This window comes from Clinocottus analis, unplaced genomic scaffold (assembly GCF_023055335.1).
Source record: "Clinocottus analis isolate CAN_PGR_092001 unplaced genomic scaffold, fCliAna1.0.p SCAF_19, whole genome shotgun sequence".
In the NCBI taxonomy this organism is placed as follows: domain Eukaryota; kingdom Metazoa; phylum Chordata; class Actinopteri; order Perciformes; family Cottidae; genus Clinocottus; species Clinocottus analis.
In genome coordinates, this window is record NW_027175920.1 from 15,250,377 (window position 1) to 15,270,740 (window position 20,364).

The 20,364-nt window shown below is 43.4% G+C and overlaps 1 protein-coding gene across 2 annotated transcripts in view; it reads left to right on the top strand.

The window, feature by feature from the left end:
• Positions 1-18,562, top strand: part of LOC137789377 (signal transducer and activator of transcription 5B-like) — an 18,854-nt gene extending 292 nt beyond the window's left edge. The window contains exons 1-19 of one of the 2 annotated variants that reach the window (XM_068582898.1): positions 529-622; positions 2,691-2,825; positions 4,002-4,158; positions 4,783-4,872; positions 5,095-5,272; positions 5,734-5,864; positions 6,976-7,127; positions 7,344-7,499; positions 10,601-10,780; positions 11,013-11,100; positions 11,650-11,772; positions 11,982-12,074; positions 12,653-12,859; positions 13,409-13,503; positions 13,789-13,931; positions 14,126-14,281; positions 15,275-15,326; positions 16,394-16,501; positions 16,933-18,562. In XM_068582898.1, coding sequence (XP_068438999.1) covers positions 2,698-2,825; positions 4,002-4,158; positions 4,783-4,872; positions 5,095-5,272; positions 5,734-5,864; positions 6,976-7,127; positions 7,344-7,499; positions 10,601-10,780; positions 11,013-11,100; positions 11,650-11,772; positions 11,982-12,074; positions 12,653-12,859; positions 13,409-13,503; positions 13,789-13,931; positions 14,126-14,281; positions 15,275-15,326; positions 16,394-16,501; positions 16,933-17,056 — 2,361 coding nt within the window. In that variant the 5' untranslated portion in view covers positions 529-622; positions 2,691-2,697 and the 3' untranslated portion in view covers positions 17,057-18,562. Of the gene's footprint in view, positions 1-528; positions 623-2,690; positions 2,826-4,001; positions 4,159-4,782; positions 4,873-5,094; positions 5,273-5,733; positions 5,865-6,975; positions 7,128-7,343; positions 7,500-10,600; positions 10,781-11,012; positions 11,101-11,649; positions 11,773-11,981; positions 12,075-12,652; positions 12,860-13,408; positions 13,504-13,788; positions 13,932-14,125; positions 14,282-15,274; positions 15,327-16,393; positions 16,502-16,932 lie in introns of those variants that run through there. The other variant, XM_068582896.1, reaches the window with a different exon arrangement.
• Positions 18,563-20,364: the final 1,802 nt, after the last annotated feature.

Consider the following 20,364-nt stretch of genomic DNA (forward strand, 5'->3'; position numbering starts at 1 on the left):
CTGTGTTGTCCATCGAGGTGACAAACGTGACGTGGATGCAACACATTCCCGCACAGCATGCAAACACCTGTTTAGCGACACTCTGAGTTCGCGTTTTGCAAGTTTGCTGCGTTCAAAGGTTGCCAAACCTCAACGTACGGTAATGTTAGCGAGCTAAGCTACCTCCTAAACTTTTTGTGAGCAAGCTTTCCTGCTGCGGACCGACGCGTCCTGCCCTCTAGTGTCGCTGAAGATAACGTCAACACGTACTCACAGGCCGTGCGATACACGCACTTCTCACGGCTAAATGACAGGCTTCGTTTTTATGACTCTTTTGCGAGCCAAATGGAGCAGAATTTGACACATCACCAAGCAAGTCCTAATTTAGTCCTACTGCATCTTAGAGAATACTTCTACTTGATAGGTGCCAAACCCTGACAGACGGCGCGTGCGGACCCCTGACAGCGGCGGGCAAGTGGCCGCGCGGCGGCGAGCGCGCATCGCGGGCCCGCGCGCCGGACGAGCCCGGAGAGAAGCTGCCGAGCTGAGCGGCACCGCGGTGTCGATCCGTCGGCAGCTGAGCGACGCCTCCCCTCGACTCGTTTTCAACCAGGGAGGGAAACCTCTAGGCTGTGGAGGGAAAGTGAGCGTGTGTTGTTGTCACGGCAGGCCAGGGGCCGTAACTCTGTTTTGGGTTGGTTGTTGAACAACTATGTCTTTATTTGTTTGTTTATTGCGCGATACACAACCTCTCTCTCGCATTTAAAAAAGTTGCCTTTTTAAAAAAAAACCTTATTTAAAATCAGATATTTAGAAGGTAGACAACATATTTGTTATTCCCAGGTAGAAAACTTTTTTTTTTTTAAATAAAGCACATGATCACAGTTATTAGGGACTTGGAATGTAAACTGCATCGCAGTGTGTTTGTTAATAACTGAACAATTAATGGATGATAATAATTTCCCATATAGATTGGCAGGAAGGATCATGATATTAACACTATTTTGAATGAATAACATATCGAGCAGTAGGTAGGGTTGCTTTGAGAGTGTAAGATAACTCCATTAAGGTTCCTCTTTAAGAAAGCAACCACTGATGATAAGCTGTATAATTGAATATGGTTGCTCAACATCTAACCAAAAACACTCTTCTATCTGCTGGCCGTTCGAGACAACAAACTACACACACTCTGCTCTCTGGGTTTCTTCAGCTCGGCAATTTTTTAAAGGTGCCCGGACGAGTGTTGCACACTTGCCCCTGTCCTGACCTCTGTCCCGACCCGCGACTTGACATCTCTCGGACCCCTGTCCTGACCCCTTCCTTACCTGTCCCTGGTCCTGACCCTTGTCCTGACCTGCTACCTGTTCCTGGTCCTGACCCTTGTCTTGACCCTCTTTGTTACCTGTCCCCTGTCCTGACTCCTGACCTGCTACCTGTCCCTGGTCCTGACCCTTGTCTTGACCCTCTTTGTTACCTGTCCCCTGTCCTGACTCCTGACCTGCTACCTGTCCCTGGTCCTGACCCTTGTTTTGACCCTCTTTGTTACCTGTCCCCTGTCCTGGCCCCTGACCTGCTACCTAACGCTTGTCCTGACCCCTGTCCTGACCCACTTCCCTTTGTTCAAACTGCGCACCCCAAAAAAAACTAACCTCACTGACCCCTAGTCTTCATGTAGATTAGCGGAAGGCTTTTTAAACACCAGCAGCTCGGTTAGGCCCCAGCAAGCTGGTTACCCACCTGACAGCTCTGGATGTGTTCCTAAGACAACTCCTCAGGCCGCACAGGCACACAAAAACAACAAACCCCCAAAACCACCCCACCCAAAATAAAACACCACCCAATGGGCCGCGCGACTCTTGTCCTGACCTCCTTCTTTACCTGACCCCTGTCTTTCTTTACCTGACCCCCTACCTGTCCTGACCCTCTTCCTGACCTCTGTTGGACCCTTGTCCTGACCCCCTTCCTTAGCTGTCCCCTGTCCTGACTCCTGACTTGCTACCTAATCCTTGTCCTGACCTGCTACCTGTACCCTGTCCTGACGAGCTTCATGTCCCCTGTCCTGACGCGCTTCATGTCCCCTGTCCTGACCCGCTTCATGTCCCCTGTCCTGACCTGCTACCTGTACCCTGTCCTGACCCGCTTCATGTCCCCTGTCCTGACCCGCTTCATGTCCCCTGTCCTTACCCGCTTCATGTCCCCTGTCCTGACCCGCTTCATGTCCCCTGTCCTGACCCGCTTCATGACCCCTGTCATGACCCGCTTCATGACCCCTGTCCTGACCCCTGGCTGACGTTTTCCACTGCTCTGCTAGTGGAAGGAGAGAGACCCCGGCCTTCTTGGAGACTGTTACTGGGCACTGAGGTGGAGATGTGGTTCTCCGTTTGCACAGTTAATTACTGATTTGAGTTCATGAACAGATAACGGTACTTTAGGACTAAACGTGTTCCGTTCTTTGCATGTATTTAACTGTTGTACATAGTCCATAGTGATGTAAAGAGATTAATAGAATCACATTCCTCAGAAACTTCCTACCGGTTGGACAGATGCGGGTCTGTATGCTTTCCTGAATCCCTCCTTTCTCTATCCTCTACCCCATTGTCCTCTCTTGTCTCTCCTTTACTCTGACTGGTCATCCTCTTGATTACTGTTCTTGCTTGCGGTTCCTTCCCCTCCTCCTTTATCTTTCTCCTGCCATCCGCCTGCCTGCACAGGAGCACCATGGCGATGTGGATCCAGGCCCAGCAGCTGCAGGGTGAGGCCCTGCATCAGATGCAGGCACTGTACGGCCAGCACTTCCCCATCGAGGTGCGACACTACCTGGCCCAGTGGATTGAATGCCAGCTCTGGTATGCAGAAGACTTTGATCTGCAGTGCTATTCCCATTTTACAATGCCAGTATCAATCCCTTTGGAGAGAAGCTACATGTGGCTGTATTTCTTTCTCATATACATTCCTGCATAAAAGAATATAATCAAAAAAATATTCAATCCCTTTTAATTGCCCCAGATGACTGTCCTTCAGTTTTAAAAAAAAAAATAACATATTTAAATCAAATTGGCTAGAGTTTCAGTATTTCATACAGCCAGCTTCCAGTAAGTCTGACCTTTTCCTGAAGGTTGTATTGTATGTGTTTAAACAAAGAGTTGTTGATTAGCTGAGATATAGTTTTTGGTTTTCATTTCTCATTTATATAATAATGTGCTCAACAAGTTAACTTGTGAACATGGCAACATTAGTAAAAAGATGTCTGAAAGGGCAAGGAACAGGTTTTATGTTCTAACATCGGCACTACACCTAAAGAATCTTTTACAAAATGCAGTAAAGAAGCAAAGTTTCTGATGATAATAACTTCTTTGTAAGTTACTATTCAAAGTGTCTCTTGTGATTTGAAGAAAAAGGAAACCAACTAGTTTATTTTAAGAGACCTGTCTTATTTTCTCTTTTCTGTACAGGTATTTACTATTGAATCAGAATCAGAAACTGTTTATTTACCAGAAATGTTTACACAAACAAGGATTTTGTTTTGGTGCTAGGTGCATAACTTTAGACATCAGACACGACAATACTCTTTAATGATGATAGTGATTATCCAATGAATCGAAGGAATAAACAATTAAATACTTGACTAAAATGACATATAGCCCTGGCAGAACTGTACAGATGCTGAACAAAGGACACATATAGTTAATATCTCTTTGACCCCAATGCTTCACTTCTTTACTTGCTACCTCTCTTACTTTGCCTTTATGATGTAATTTGTTGTATTTGTAAAAACAATTTTTAGGTTTAACCTTTCCCTAAATATCTATTTTTTTGTAAAGCACAATGTGGCATTTTTACAAAATGCGCTAAAGAAGCAAAGTTTATGATAATAATAACTTATTTTGTTTCATTTCATGTTTGATAGTCAAAGTTAATAAGAGATTTATTACAATGTTTTAGTCCTGAGCCAAAGTGGTCATCGACAGCTCGTCTCACTGAGCTTGACATGGATTAGTTGGTTAAAACATGTAATCCCACAGGGATTCAGTGGAGTTGGACAACCCAGCAGAGGAAGCCAAAGCCAAGCGTCTGCTGGAAAACCTGGTGGCCGAGCTGCAGAAAAAAGCCCAGCTACAGGGAGGAGAGGATGGCTTTCTGCTCAAGATCAAGCTGGGCCATTATGCCAACCAGCTCAAGGTACCGGCAGGAGGGAGTATGGACCCGCCCTGAACCCTCACTGGACCATTAAGAAACTATAGCACACGCCTCACTTCTCAGCTGTACTGATACTCCTGTCGGCTCAGACAAGCGTGTCCTGTGGGGTTCCTCCGTCAACGTCACTTGTGGATCCATAAGGGTGCTATCAATTAAAGTCACAAAGAGCTGTATCAGTAGATAATATGAATGCCGTTCATGCTCTGTCTGCTCCAAATCACTACATCTGTGTATTACCGTCCCGCCACAGAAAACAGGTTTAACAAACACATTTTTGTCCGAGCACTTAATTCAATGATTGGTGTCAAGGATGTATCAAGAATTTCAGCAAACATATAAAAATTGTGTTTGAAGAAGATGACAAACTGTACTTTAGATCAGCTCTCCCGTCACATATGGGTTCTTCTGTACTGGCCCACGAGTCACAGTTTGGGTAATATATGAGCACGAAGGAGTTACCAAGATGAAGTTTATTTATACACCGGCTCGTAATAAGAGTGAGACGGAAGGTGCTTTGACTCTTTCAGTTGGCCAAATTGCTGGCATGGTATTGGATTTAACTAACGGATCTCATTAATCACTGATGTGTATGTGATATCTCTGCAGAGCACTTATGACCGCTGTCCTTTGGAGCTGGTGCGCTGCATTAAACACATCCTGCACTCGGAGCAACGGCTGGTTCAAGAAGCTACAAATGTAAGTGCTTAGGGGTTTGTTGACATGTTATCATTTGCAGGAATCCCGTGACCCCGCCCCCATTACACAGCTTTTGATTTGAGATGAACATGTTTGTAAGAGGATGGAGGGAATTGCTGCAGTGCACTATCTACGACTACGACCAATAAATAACATGTGTTGGAGGCCCAATGTTGCTGGAGGCAAACTGACGGGACCGTTTTCTAAATGCTGTGTGTTAAGGCCAGCTGTGGGAGCGGGGTGCAGGCCATGGACAGCCTGTCGCAGCGCCACCAGCAGATCAACCAGTCCTTTGAAGAGCTCCGTCTGAACACGCAGGAGACGGAGAATGAACTGAGGAAGCTGCAGCACAGCCAGGAGTACTTCATTATACAGTACCAGGAGAACCTGCGCATCCAGGGTGAGGAGGAGCGATGCACACACAGGAGATGGAGATGTGCTAAGATTTAGAAGGTCACATACAGATACAGATACAGTTACACTTCCACTCGCTATTGTTTGATTGGATTTTTTTCCTGTGCTTTGCATAATCTAAGAAATTGAGTTTCTATACTAAAGACACAACCGTAATCTTAAACAGCACAGAACCTACTGGCCACTCATTGGCTCATATGGATGAAGGGTGAATGGACTAAATACAAAGTCCAACCAAAGAAAGCCAACTGAACATGTAGCTTTAGCTGTATTAGCTCCAGTTGGATGTTGTTGCTCCGCTGCCCCGCCCGTTTGAATCTCTATCTTTGTAGAAAAGCAATCTGCAGCCAGGGGCTGGCCAACAGTTATCAAAGTTACCATATTTGCCCAGAAGTGTTTTGTGGTAGCAGGTGTTTGTAATGTCGCGCCCATCTCCTGCTCCGTTAGCCCAGCTGAGCAGCCTGTCGTCACTGCCTCAAGCTGAGCGCACTCAGCGGGAGACAACCCTCCAGAGTAAGAGGACCACGGTGGAGGCCTGGCTCACCAGAGAGGCCAGCACATTACAGAAATACAGGCTTGTATGGAGACCACACACATGCACACACCCAAACATAGCTGGCAAGGTGATACAAACATACTCTATACACACAAATCCAGAGGGGAGGGAAAGGTGCCCACAGGGCTATTGTTAATAACAGTGAAAAATCTTAATATCTAAACCGCTTCACAAATCTATTGCGTAGTAACCACATAAAAGATGTGTTCAAGATATTTAGGCAGACCAGAGTTGATCTGCTACCCAGAAAAGAAGGTACCAAAGATTATGGAAAGAGTTACAGTATGTAGGACCAGGCGACAACCTCCGTTTCTGACGGGAAGCCTAAGAGGAAGTTCCTCACCGGCCTTCTCTCTACTGGCCATCAGGGGACGACTGCTGTTTGTAAAACAAAAAAAAGTCAGATGGTAGAGAAGTCATAATAGAAATGACCTTATTTGCCATTTTCTGATTCATTGTATTCTTGTTAACCAACTTACCATTTGAACTTGTTTATCAATGATATCTCACACATGTGTTGAATGCATTTCCTTCCTCATAAAACATTTGCCAATTCCAAGCGGTTTCAAACCTGCATTGTTTACTTCCCTATATCCTGGCTTGCAGTGTTTTTCTTCACTGCCTTTATTGCTGCAATGCTTTGTTTCTCGGCAGCTCAGAGGGCGTGCACGTGCAACTTGCTGCTTTCTTTGCTGCTTTCCTTTTAAATGAACCCTTAACTGAGCTGCCAATCACATAGCATCCCTGTGCTTTTTGTAGATATTTAAATGAGGGAATATAAAGACATTTCGAGCAAAATACCCAGTTTTGAGAAATGCCTCTGCTTCTTATCACTCTCTCTGCCATTGTTTTGCTGCAAAGTAAAACTTTATACTTGGCCACATGGAGGCTTTCAAACAGGCAACAACCAATATCAAAATGCACTTAGCTGCTAAACTTGATGAATGTCTGCGCTGTTATCATTAGTAGGGTCAGGGTTGACATCTTTGGGGAGTCAGAACTTGAGACGCGGCTGATAGCATTTGCAAGTGATGAATTCACGGTGCTGTCGGTGGCTGCAATCCTTTCCCTTTTGCCCCCGCGTATCACAAATGCGAGGGTTTCTCAGCATGTGGCTGGTGGTGTGTTTGCAGGACCTGTCAGAACAACACCAGAAGACTCTGGCCCTGCTGAGGAAGCAGCAGACTCTGATCCTGGACGAGGAACTCATCCAGTGGAAGAGGAGACAGCAGCTGGCAGGCAACGGGGGTCCTCATGAGGGGGGACTGGATGTCCTGCAGTCCTGGTATATACTGCACTGTTCCAATCAGTTAACTGGCATAATAAAGAATGTAGCTTTACTTACCTATTTTCTGATGTAGATGGAAAATTGAATTTTTTCACATAAACAATGTCTATAGAAATCATAGGCTGTATATGCACTCACGCAGAGGAACGCAGCCTGATGTTCTCCTCTTCCTTTTTACTTCTACGCTATGGCGGTGTGTCCACCGTTCACCAGGTGTGAGAAGCTTGCTGACCTGATCTGGCAGAACCGGCAGCAGATCCGACGCTGTGAACATCTCACCCAGCAGCTGCCTCTGCCGGGCCCCATGGAAGAGCTGCTGAGCAAACTGAACGCCGACATCACCGACATCATCTCTGCCCTGGTTACGAGGTGAGAACTAGACGTCAACGCGTCAGTGTAGTGTGGAGTTCATCAGTGGCGGACTGTGCATTTCCTACCAAGGCCTGCTGTCTGATATTGTATACATTCAGTGCAGCCGGAAAGTATTCACAGCGCTTCACTTTTTCCACATTTGGTTATGTTACAGCCTTATTCCAAAATGGATTAAATTCATTTTTTCCTAAACGTTCTACACACAACACCCTATAATGACAAAGTGAAAGAAAAGCTTGATTAAATTTATTAAAAATAAAGAACGAAAAAATAATAGTCTCAGGTCTTAAGTATTATTCTACAAGCACGGCAAACCCATTTCTGGGCAGTTTCTCCCATTCTTCTTTGCAGAACTTCTCAAGTTCCAACAAGTTTGATGGGTGCAGACATTTTCAGATATCTCCACAAATATTCAATGAAGTTCAAGTCAGGGCTCTGGCTGGGCCAATCAAGGACATTCACAAAGTTGTCCCGAAGCCACTCCTTTGTTATCTTGGCTGTGTGGCTCGGGTCGTTGTCCTTTTGTCCATTTCTGTACATTGCTGCATTCATCCATCCATCGGGTCGGGTCTTATCCGGTGTCGGGTCGCATTGGCAGCACGCCCAGCAGACCGACCCAGGCTTCCCTCTCACCCGCAACATTTTCCAGCTCATTCTGGGAGATCCCGAGGCTTTCCAGGTCAGCCGGGAGATATAATCCCTCCAGCGTGTCCTGGGTCTTCCCCGGGGTCTCTTCCCAGTTGCTGCATTCATCTTTCCCTCAATCCTGACTAGTCTCCCAGTTCCTCCTGCTGAAAAACATCCTCACGGCATGATGCTGCCACCACCATGCTTCACTGTAGAGATGGTATTGGCCAGGTGATGAGCATTGCCTTTGTGGAGTGCTGCAGAGATGGTTGTCCTTCTGGAAGGTTCTCCTCTCTTCAGAGTAACACTGGAGCTCTGTCAGAGTGACCATCGGGTTCCTGGTCACCTCCTAAGACCTTTCTCCCTTGATTGCTCAATTTTGATGGGCGGCCAACTCTATGAAGAGTCCTGGTGGTTCCAAACTTCTATTTCCAGATGATGGAGGCCACTGTGCTCATTGGGACCTCCAACGCTGCAGTTTTTTTTCTATCCTTTGGCAGATCTCTGCCTCAATGCAATTCTGTCTCGGAGGTCAACAGATAATTCCTTGGACTTCATGGCTTGGTTGGTCAACAGTGGGGCCTTATATAGACAGCTGTGTGCCTTTCTAAATCATGTCCAAACAACTGGATTTAGCACAAGTGGACTCCAATCAAGTTGTAGAAACATCTCAAGGATGAACAGTGGAAACAGGACACTCAAAACCTCAATTTTGAGTGTCATAGCAAAGGCTCTGAATACGTAGGTACATGTTATATTTTCATTCTTTATTTTTAATAGATTTGCACAAATTTACAAAAACCATGCATGACAGGATGCTGATCTAGAGCATTACGGAGCGCGCTTGAGGTAGATCACCTCTCTGGCCTAAGCAGCAAGGCATGAGGAACAGACCGGAGACAGGATCTGAGAAAATAAGCTAATAGGGAAAAATGATTATAATACATGTAGTGTATTTGTTAAAAACAATTACATTATAAAATAGATGGTGTCTGGTGTGTGGACCCCGGGACTGCATTGTTCAACTGGTTTTGTCAGATTGTGACCTGCACACTGGACTGGATTGCAATGAAGGTGATTTAGGGTGTGCCCTTCATATTACTCAGACAGCAACCTCCTGCATCTCACATTATCTCGACATGCCATCAGGGGACGACTCTTCTGGTTCTTTTAAAGAAGTCAGATTGTATGAACGTCTATGAGAAAATGATTCTACTTCTCACTTTATTTATTCCCTCACTCAACATAAATTTGTCTCAATCTCTAGTTTCAGTGTATACTTTAGGGCGGGGCTATCTTGTGATTGACAGGTCACCATTGCTACCAGACATATACGGCGTCTCTACGTCGCTCCATCGCATTCCAAATATGGTCACTTCCGTTCACAGGTTGCAAAGATGGCGACGAACTTAAAAACCGTAGTCCACAACAATGGGTGACGGCCACATCTTATATATATAATCTATGATATTACTCTTTTTGCTTTTTGATAATTACTTGAATGATTGAAGAACTGCAACACTACATTTGGTGGGCACCATGATTGATGTCTTACTCATTCAGATCCTATGATCCCATTTGTGACTTCTCATGCAGCCGGCATCCACCGATGTTCTACTAAAGACTAAACTTTGTGTTCAACCTCTCTCTTCATTAGAGACCTAGTCTGCAGTGTAGTTCCATATTTGCAGTGTTACTTAACCACAGAACTACGTTGCACAATTACTGAATCAAGTTTTTCTTTCACTTCTCTTCCAACACTTGTCCCAACATGCTCACTTACTGTTAAAAAAAAGCAATTCCATAACTCCAAAAAATTACTTTAACACTATTGCAAAACTATTGTGGAATTACCTGGTCTCCAAGTACATCACACTCAACCATAAGCTTACGTTCAGCCGGCAGTGTACAGCAAAAGGCCGGAGTCATGTTCATTAACTGTTACCTCAAGCAAGGAGAGGCTTTGTTTTAGACTCAGCTCCTAGACTGCCATCACTCAGTCCTCGTCTCTGTATACTGGAGGTGTAACTGTCACTCTGCTGCTGTCGTCTACTGGAGGTATCAAATACATGACATTTTTTTGCAAAGTCGCTGGAAGCTGACTAATTGTTGACCCTCAGGTTAAAGAGAAATTCAGATTATTCCCTGCCGATTGAGCAGTTATTATTATTTATTTTTTTACAGCTGGATGGAAACTTTAGAAGTTAGTTTCCAGTTGACATGTTCTTTGTGGAGTTGGAACGGCTTATTCTTAGTATCTCGTGGGGTTTGCTGCATGAGTGCAGTGAGCCGGTGCAACAAACAACTTTTGTCCTTCTGCTCACAAACAGAATCTTTGAACCTAAACCGTTCCACACACTGAGCTGATGTCATGCATCAAAACGTCTGCCCTTAGACAACTCAAATCATCCCATGAGAGACAATGTTGACCAGCCGATCCTGTCATTGTCCCCTGTCCCCCTTCTCTTCAGTACCTTCATCATTGAAAAGCAGCCGCCCCAGGTGTTGAAGACCCAGACCAAGTTTGCAGCCACAGTGCGCCTCCTGGTGGGCGGGAAGCTCAACGTCCACATGAATCCACCTCAGGTCAAGGCTGTCATTGTAAGCGAGCAGCAGGCCAAAGCTCTGCTGAAGAATGAGAGCACACAAAGGTAATAACGATGAACACACATTATGGGCTACCGTGGTCAAATAATGGGTGACTAAAACAGGTACTTTGTTGACAGGTAAAGACAACGAATTCCTGAATTGTCAGTTATCAAACAAATAGAAATAGTTCCATGGTAGCTTAGTTATCATGTGATCATGTTAAAATCCTCGTGTTGTTGACTTGTCCAGCTATGACTCCAAGAATGTGTCTAACTGTTTTCTTTTCCTTGGTAGTGAAAGCAGTGGAGAAATCCTGAACAACAACTGTGTCATGGAGTATCAGCAGGCCACTGGCACCCTCAGTGCACACTTCAGAAACATGGTGAGTGTTAGAGTGATACACGGTGATTGTATTCTCATGATTACCAACACAACCAATTTCTCACTTACTTTTTGAAATCCATATAGTCGTCACACTACATAAATAGATCCACCAAAAAGCCAAGAGTTGAGTTTTAATTTAAACCAAGGTGTCACTGGTGTTTTAACTGCATGTCAAAGGAGTTCACCGGTTGCTGTCAGGCAGCTGAGCATTTAAAGGGCCATTTTCTGTCTGTCTGTGCCTCATGTATGTTGACTGCTCAGTGAGAGCTGAGGATAATAATGATTTAGGTTCAAATAGTAGAGCATGCAACACAAAATGGTGCGTTGTGTGTGTCTAAAGTCTGACATATCTAGTGTGTGTATATATATCTATATCTATATATCTATATATACAGATATATATCTATATAGATAGATAGATAGATAGATATCTCTCAAGTAAATTGGACCCTGATGCCCAGCTGTTCTCCATGGATTAAAAACACACTGTCTGTGTTAATTGTCATAAATTAATCTGTCTCTAATCTCCTCTCGTGTCTTCACATAGTCACTAAAGCGGATAAAGCGGTCGGACCGTCGAGGTGCTGAGTCGGTGACGGAGGAGAAGTTCACCGTTCTGTTTGAATCACAGTTCAGCGTCGGGGGCAATGAGCTGGTCTTCCATGTCAAAGTAATCCGATGGGACATTTGACCTTTTTGAACTAAACTGGGTGTCTTACTTGTTATTGAGCTGTGCTCCTTGGCCATCAGCTACTGATGTCCTCTCCAATGTCTCTGCCTCATTTTGGAATGCTTAAGATACTTGTAATTAAATGTCTGCAATATTATTTCATTACACGTGTATTAATATATTATGTGTCCCTCGTCTGTGACCTGCAGACCTTATCGCTGCCTGTGGTCGTGATCGTCCACGGCAGTCAGGACAACAACGCCACAGCCACCGTCCTGTGGGACAACGCCTTTGCTGAGCCGGTGAGTTTCCCCATGATGGCCTTTTTATACTTCACCATATTAGGAGGGGAATGCACCAACTAATAGTTCCCCGTAATCTCACAGACACACACGGTGTCCTCTTGAAAATGGGCCGTTGAAGGTTTTGAATCATATCTGCATTTTAGCAGATTGTATTTTCTTGTGTTTTTGGGAAATCTTAGTCTGATACCAATTCAGAGTATGTGAATGGGTATGCATGATTAAAGAAAACCAAGCTATTTTTAGGCCCTTTCCTTGAAAATTGCATACCCACTCAGGCTATTTGAATACTTTTGGTCTTATAATAAAAGGTACACATGTGAGATTTTGTTCAAATGTGTAAATATCAGTCTATATGTTACTAGTTAAGAGTAAACAAAGATGACACACAGAAAGAAAATGAAAAGGTTATAGGTCTGCCTAGAAGAAAAAAGGTTTTTAAAAGGTTAAAGTTGTGATTGGCATGTGGCATCTTGCATGGTCGCTTGCTGACACGTAGCGTTAAAGCGCTTTGTGTGGTTGTAAGACTAGAAAAGCTCGATACAAGCACACGTTCATTTAATATTGACCATCCTCAGGGCAGGGTGCCGTTCACCGTGCCAGACAAGGTGCTGTGGCCCCAGCTGTGTGACACCCTTGATATGAAGTACAAGGCGGAGATGCACAGTGGGCGTGGCCTGTCGGAGGACAACATGGTCTTCTTGGCGCAGAAAGCTTTCACCAGCAGCAGCAACAATCCCGAGGACTCCTGCAACATGACCATATCCTGGGCCCAGTTCAACCGGGTGAGGCCAGCTGCTTTCCACAGCTCAACAACTGCATGTCACATTCTGACTGAGACCGCAACTGAGACAGAACCTGTCCATCCATTGCACTTTACAAATGCTCCGACACACACGCTAGGGGTAGGGGTAGGAAATCAATATCACTGTAATTTTTACTACATTTTTTACGGGGATGATAATCATGATATACATTACATGGGATATGCCACTAAAAACATGATTCTACATGATTCTATTAATGTTCACGATGCATATCTTTTAAAACAAAAACAATCCGAGTTGTTGGATTTACGCTGAAAAGTTGTACATGTTTGAAGAAAGCAATTGACATGTTTGACATGTTTGAAGAAAGCAAAAGCTGAAGAAGTAGTATTGTACAAGAGACACGTGCACTGTCTGCACCGTCTGTCTCCTATGTTTGTTGTTTGTACCAGCAGAAATAGCCGGTAATAATGCTCTAATGAGCGATGACAGGTGAACACAAGCCAGACGAGCCTGGCTTCTTGTGTGCATGAAAACATACTGACGGAGTACGTTTCATTCTTACAGGAGAGTTTACCAGGACGAAATTTCACCTTCTGGCAGTGGTTTGATGGAGTTGTGGAGCTCATGAAGAAACATCTCAAGCCTCACTGGAATGATGGGTAATGACTCTTTTGACTTTTTTTTTTGCACGAAACTGACCCAATTTATGATAAAAATGTTGTTATCTTCTCTTTTGTACCCATCGCAATGATGCTCGTAAGCTTCAAGTAAAGTAGTGAACAAAAATACTCACAAATTTTACGATTTAACAATTAAATATGGAAGATCCATGCTCACAAAAGACTTGTTATTCTATCAGTAAGACTCATGCTTTTGTCAGCTTTAAAGAATGGGCTTTTGACATAAGAAGCATAACTTTGTGTGTGTGACTGTGTGTTTTCTAGGGCCATCATAGGCTTTGTTAACAAGCAGCAAGCACAGGACATGCTGCTGTCCAAACCCAACGGCACCTTCCTGCTGAGATTCAGCGACTCTGAGATCGGAGGCATCACCATTGCCTGGGTGGCTGAGAACCCCAACAAGCCAGGTACCAACGGCTGGGCTTTTTACTCGCAGTGGGAGTCTTATCTTTCATTCAAATAACCGATAACTATTAACTGCACATGTATGTATTATGTTTGTATTTTTTTAAACTATTATTAATTCCACTTATGTGCGTGACAAAGGTTGTACATGTTAGCCTCTGCATCAGTGTCATGTTAACCTGAGGTCTGTGGCCAGGTGAAAGGCTGGTCTGGAATCTGTTGCCGTATACAACCAAGGACTTCTCCATTCGTTCCCTGGCTGACCGCATCAGTGACCTGAACCACCTCCTGTTTCTCTACCCTGACCGGCCCAAAGACGAGGTCTTCGCCAAGTACTACACCCCTCCGCTTTGTAAGTATCCACACGTCAGCCAACAAAATCAATTAAATGAAGAATGTATTTTTTTTTCACATTAAAGTTCAAATGTGTAACATGTCTACAGTGAGGAGTAGAGGGCAGTTTTTCAACACTACTACTCAGTCCAAACAATTGATCTACAGTCATCAGTTCTTAAAAAAACAACTATGAACTGACCACAGAGCAAGCTTTGTGCACTATAAAAAGTTTGAAATAACAACCGGTCAGGAATAACTCTGCTATCTAATCATCTTCCTGCGTGGCGTTGGCTTTTCCTTTACCGTGGTCATGGATGCGTTTCCATTGACACTAACCAGACTGGACTATGAAACCGTGTTTGGGGTTAGCGAGGTCACTTCAGGGGTAACTCTTGGTTTTCAATCCCACGACGGAGGTTAACTTCTTAGATAGCCACTGTAACTGATGCTGAACATCTAATCTGGCTTATGTTCGAGATCAGAGATTAAAATATGAAGACTGTAGTCATACTCCAGACTAAAAGAAACACAATTTACACTGACAAATCCAGAAAAAACATAAATCTCTGACCTTGTCAGTGTGAATGTGTTTAATTGACTAGACGGATATCGTCGCTAGATCGTCTCGATACTGTAGCCGCATTCTGCAGCTACGTGGTGTGACTCAAGAGCAAACAAACATAAATCAGTGTGTATTCTTTTCACATATTCATACATTATGTTCACTTATGTCAGCTTATTGCGCCGTGTGCTGCAGGGCGACATGCCACACTTGCGGGGCTAGCTGGTTAGCGTGCTCATTTCACAGGATGTCACTGCTACACGATACGTAGACATATGTTGATGTAACATGAACACAGGGACCGTTACATTCTGTTCTGATCATTGCACCTTTAACATATTCTCATGTCATTAATGGCGTCTTTAAAATCCTCAGCTGGTGGAGTCACCTTAGAACAAGGATGACACTGTAAAGTTAAAATAACAATGCGGTGTCTCTTTCTTGCAGCAAAAGCCGTGGACGGATATGTGAAACCACAGATCAAACAAGTTGTGCCAGAGTAAGTTATTTATGTATTTTCTCTTCTCAATCACTTCAAACAGACAGGACTGAACAAGTAGCATGCTCTTGAAGTTTGATGAGGATTTTGTATTTGAACCCTAAAAAGACCATGCAGAACACCTCCATCTCAGTTTATGAGGGCGGAGCATTCAGAAAGTAGTCAGACGCCTGTCATGTGTCATTACCTCAGGCAGGAGATGGGGGGAACTACCTGCAGAGCTCAAGGACAAGGTTGTGGGGAAGGAAACAAAAACAAGTCTGCAGGTTGAAGGTTCCCAAGAGAACAGTGGCCCCTATTGTTGTATAGTGGAACATGAAAGCGCCTAAAGGACTCTGACTGTGAGAATGTAGACACTCTGGTGCGATGGGACCAGGACTGAACAGTTTGGCACCGTATCTGTAGGAAAACCAGCGACTGCTCACCACCGGCACAACAGAGAAGCATTGTGCTGTAGGGGGGAGTGTCACCAGCAGTAGCGTGGTTGAGGGGAAGCTGCATGATGCAAAGTACTGAGAGATCCTGAATGGACATGAAATGGATGTCCACCGACAGAGCTGGAGAGATCTGCAGAGGAATAGCAGAAATCCCCCCTAATCCAGGTGTGCGAGGCTATAATCGCTGCCTAGGGGGCTTCAACTAAGTACTGAGTGAAGGGTCTGAATAATAACGTCCATGTGAATTATTTTTTCCTTAATGTGCAAATACGTATGGTTCTGGCTTTGTCATCCTGATGTAGCTTGATGAGAGGAAACATGAAGTAATTCAAAGTGAAGTGAGTGGTCTGAATAGCCCCTGAATGCACCATATACTAAACTAGTTTATAGTCAGTTTAATCCATTCTTTATGACCTGTATGACCTGTAAGAGTTAACTGGTAAGAGATGGGAAAAAGTGTTATTATTGTTACCTGTATCAAAGGTGGCCCAATGCAAGTTTTTTTTAGCAACACCTGCCAGCCAATCAGAAATGTGTATTTTTTGTGTGTAATCTCCTTATTCTAAGACGTGGTGAGTCGGCAGGCTGGTTGTAGCTGCTGTCCTAACGTGTGGCTCATGTCTCTGGCAGGTTCACCACCCCGAACCCTGAACCCATTGGAGGAACCCCTACCTTCATGGACCAGTCGGCTTCTCCCTCTGTGAGCCTCCCCAACAACTTTGGTGTCTACCCTTCTTTGTGAGCACACATTTTTTTACATCCATGTACTCAGGATAGACCCTGTCAATGCTACACTGAAGGGGCTCTCTTCTACTTCATTAAGAATAGTTTTTTGATTATAATATTGATGTATTTTTGCTTATTTGTTTTGTTACAATATTGCTGCTTCTACTACTCAAGGTGGCCATCACTTTAATACAAGTATCGAATGACAATGTGAAGATTAGCTGAGCGCCTAATAAATGATTATGTTGCTCGGTAACTGCTGGATGTGTAAATAAGCAGCTGTCTGTCAACAAGCTCACCATCCCTGTCTGTAAACGCACACGGGGGATCTGAGAATATGACTAATGTTGGTTTGAGGTAGTTTTAAATGGAGCTGACAGAAGTGAAGTAGGTCGTAAAACAGCAAACAATAATACAACATGCATATACATATGTCCCGTCAGGAGTGACACCATTTTGGACGCAGATGGAGACTTTGACTTGGAGGACACGATGGACGTTGCCCGCCACGTGGAGGAGCTGCTCCGCAGGCCGATGGCCAACCAGTGGAGCAGTCAGCAGTCCTGAACCTGCCCAACACCTTCAGGTCTCCTCCATCTTATCCAACATAAAAACCCACAAACTGCAAAGTCAATGCGGAAAAAATGTAATCTCTTCTCTATTAATGGGAATCATTTTTATTAATATCTAGTAGATCCTGAAAATTCCTTCAGAATTCAAGTGAGACTATGTAACTTTTGTGAGCCTCTGTGACAAGTGGTATTCACAGGATAATGGCAAGTTGAATTTGCCTTTATTTTCCCAAGATTCTCTTAGGTCAGTCTTCTTAAAGACGGACTCAGTGACGTAGTGAGTGGACTGGGACAACAAGCAGGAACATTAGAGCTGTTGCTCTGTCAGTAGTTTTAGCTGTGGCTTAAACCTTAGGACAGGATTAAATCTGTGTTGTTGTTTAGTCTAAACTCAGCTGCTGTGTCCTACGGAGACTCAACTTAAACGTGGTTTAATGAAAACGTACCATAAAGGTATTCCATGCAGTGTTTTGAGCACCAGTAGCATGCAATGTTTTAATGAATGGTAATCCATTAAGGGCAACACAATGCACACATGTTGTAGTGCTTTTAAACTGATCATTGAAACGCACTAATGCAAAGGCAGTAAAGAAAAGGAGTGCTGCGAGTCAACATGGAGGTAAACGATGCAGGTCTGCAGGAAATCTGCAAACGTTTTATCAGGAAATGCATTTAACACTAGTTAGTCTCAGTTATGCACAGACTGTTTTTAATGAGTAACCGTGAATTTAGAGAGAAACTTTCTTTACGTTTCTATTAAAGATACACAACGATACATTATTTAGTGACGATCACAACTGCGACTAGTCTTTTATAAAACACTTGAGACTGTTTCAGTGATGCGACAGAAATAAACTGCTCTGAACTGTCAATCGCTCGTCGAAGCGGCGTTCTGCTGAGAGAATCTTAATCATTGCCACAGCATCGGGTGCAGCTGAGCACACAGCTGGGTTTTAAACTCGCAGCAAGTTCTGGTTCTAAGCTAAGCTACTCAGATGCTAAGTGGCATGGCAGCAGCTTTGAGTCCAACCACCAGTAAATGTTCGGTCACACGTCAGCCAACTGACTGTGATGTGAGCTCCACAGCAATACCAGCTGACATTAGTGCCAGGTCATACTCCAAGTAGACTGCAGCAAAGTGTGCGTGTGTGTGTGTGTGTGTGTGTGTGTTGAACTAAACACGGCTGAATTCATCACATGTGAACTCGACTCTTCTGAAGACTTGTTTTTGTATTCTTTCAAAGGTTACATAGTCTTACTGAAAAAGGAATTCTATATCTCTCACCGCTGTTGTTTGGTTCTTTTTGTATATTTTATATAGCATCCTTTCTTTGATGTTCTGGTACTACAGTGCCTTAAAGCAACATGTTCAAATGGTCATAGTTTGGTCTCACGGAGTCAATAAGTGCTTATTGATTTTCACTTTTTCACATGTCTGTTTTTTTTTAGTTTTTTATTGTCAGATTGAATTTTGAATACAAATATTGCTTTATTCTAATAATTTTAACTGTTATTCTGTCATTATTCTTTACCTTACAACATATCCTAATATCCATGAGAACATGAAATGAATGCATCTTCAGTTTACCAGCCTAATAAAATTATGCTTCAGTTTTAAAAGCAGTAAATATTGTCACAAGAGCATGCTAGATTACAAACAGAAAAAGCCAAGCCCAGTGTTAATGAGTATTTTCCAATGAAAGCAGCTAGCAGCGCTGGCTGTAAAAGACACTAAATCTCTTCAGTCTGCAACAGTGACAGCCTGCTCCTCCTTGCAGCTGGTGGAAGACTCTGGTGAAGAGTAAGGCGTGAGCGGGCAAGTTGTCCAAACCCAGCAGAGCTCAACACTTAACCCTCTGAGAGCCTGTATCATTTTCAACAATAGGCTGGCCCAATATTTTAGTCCAGTCCGGAGCAGTTGACCCGACCCAGTGGATGACAAACGGATGTGCACGAGTGATGCGTTGAATCAACTCCAACATCAGATATTGCTTTTGTGGACGTCACAAATGTGACCGTTGCCCTGAATGACTGATATGTTCGTAACATAGTGCAAGTACTAATATATTTGTTGTCAAGTGGAACTGAGACTGATTCAGACCCCTGTTTCAGTACAATGAGAGGTTTTCTTAAGGAATTCTGGTGCTCAGAAACCACTTTCGTCACCAGAATAAACACTGAAGTTCCTTGACTTGACGTCCTTCGTGTGTGCCTCGTCAGCGGATTCCTCTGGGAGAATACTCATACCTCATACTTTGTAATACTACTTTCAGTCAGAAGTGGTGTTGATCGTGTCTTCATCACTGTTGTGTCCAATCTGGATGAATTTCATGACCTGGCTGAATTCTGCTTTTGCATATAAAGCTTCTATTTTTTTCCTAAATTCTTCAGTAATAGTTTTATATCTGACGCCTTAGTTTGGAGGTACAGAGGTTCTGCAGATCAGTCTGTGCCTTGTGGATTGTTGAGGGACATTTTAAAGCCATCGCCATTAACTACCGTACCAGCCTCAACCGAGGAACGTCTTAACCCTTCTTGAAAACCCAACTTGCCCCGGAGGAAAGTTAATACAGTAAACCTCAAGAAAAGTCACTGTGAAGTAAACGGTCAAAATTACCAAATAATACCTGACGACTGGAGTGTAGATAGGAGGCCTTTCCAGCTCTCACTTATGCCTCTTGCGCTTTTGTTTATATATTATTTAAAAAAAAAAAAAAAAAATGCTGGAAGTTTGATGTTGGGATTTCAGACTTAAAAATAAACATTTTTTAATGAATTGTTTCCCTTTGTGTTTTATTTGTTGTTTTGTATTATCCCATTCCAAGCACTGTTCTGCTGAGTCCGATTTAATGTTCATGTCAGCTGACCACTACTTTTCACACCTGTGTGAGAAGATGTCATTTGCAATTTATATGAATGCGTTGTATTCAGGTTTTTATAAAAAAAATTCAACGTAATTCTTAAAATAGCTTATTTTTTGGACTATTTTAGATTTTTGTTCTTATGAACCATGGAAAGTTAGTATTGATTCATATTGAAAGTATTCAGCTCCTTCACTTAAATATATTAGAAATAAAGTATATAAATACATGTAAAAGTTATGCATTCATATTTTGAGAAGTTGCAAAAGTATATTACTAAACAAAGTACTCGTTCTGCAGAATGGGCCTCTCAGATGATTTCTGTCTAATAATGTATCTAATGTAATCTGTATTTGCATTGTTAGTTATAACAATGAGGTTTTTTTTCCCCACTGCATTTATTCATTAACTAGTCACTTAAGGATGCTACACAATAAGATAG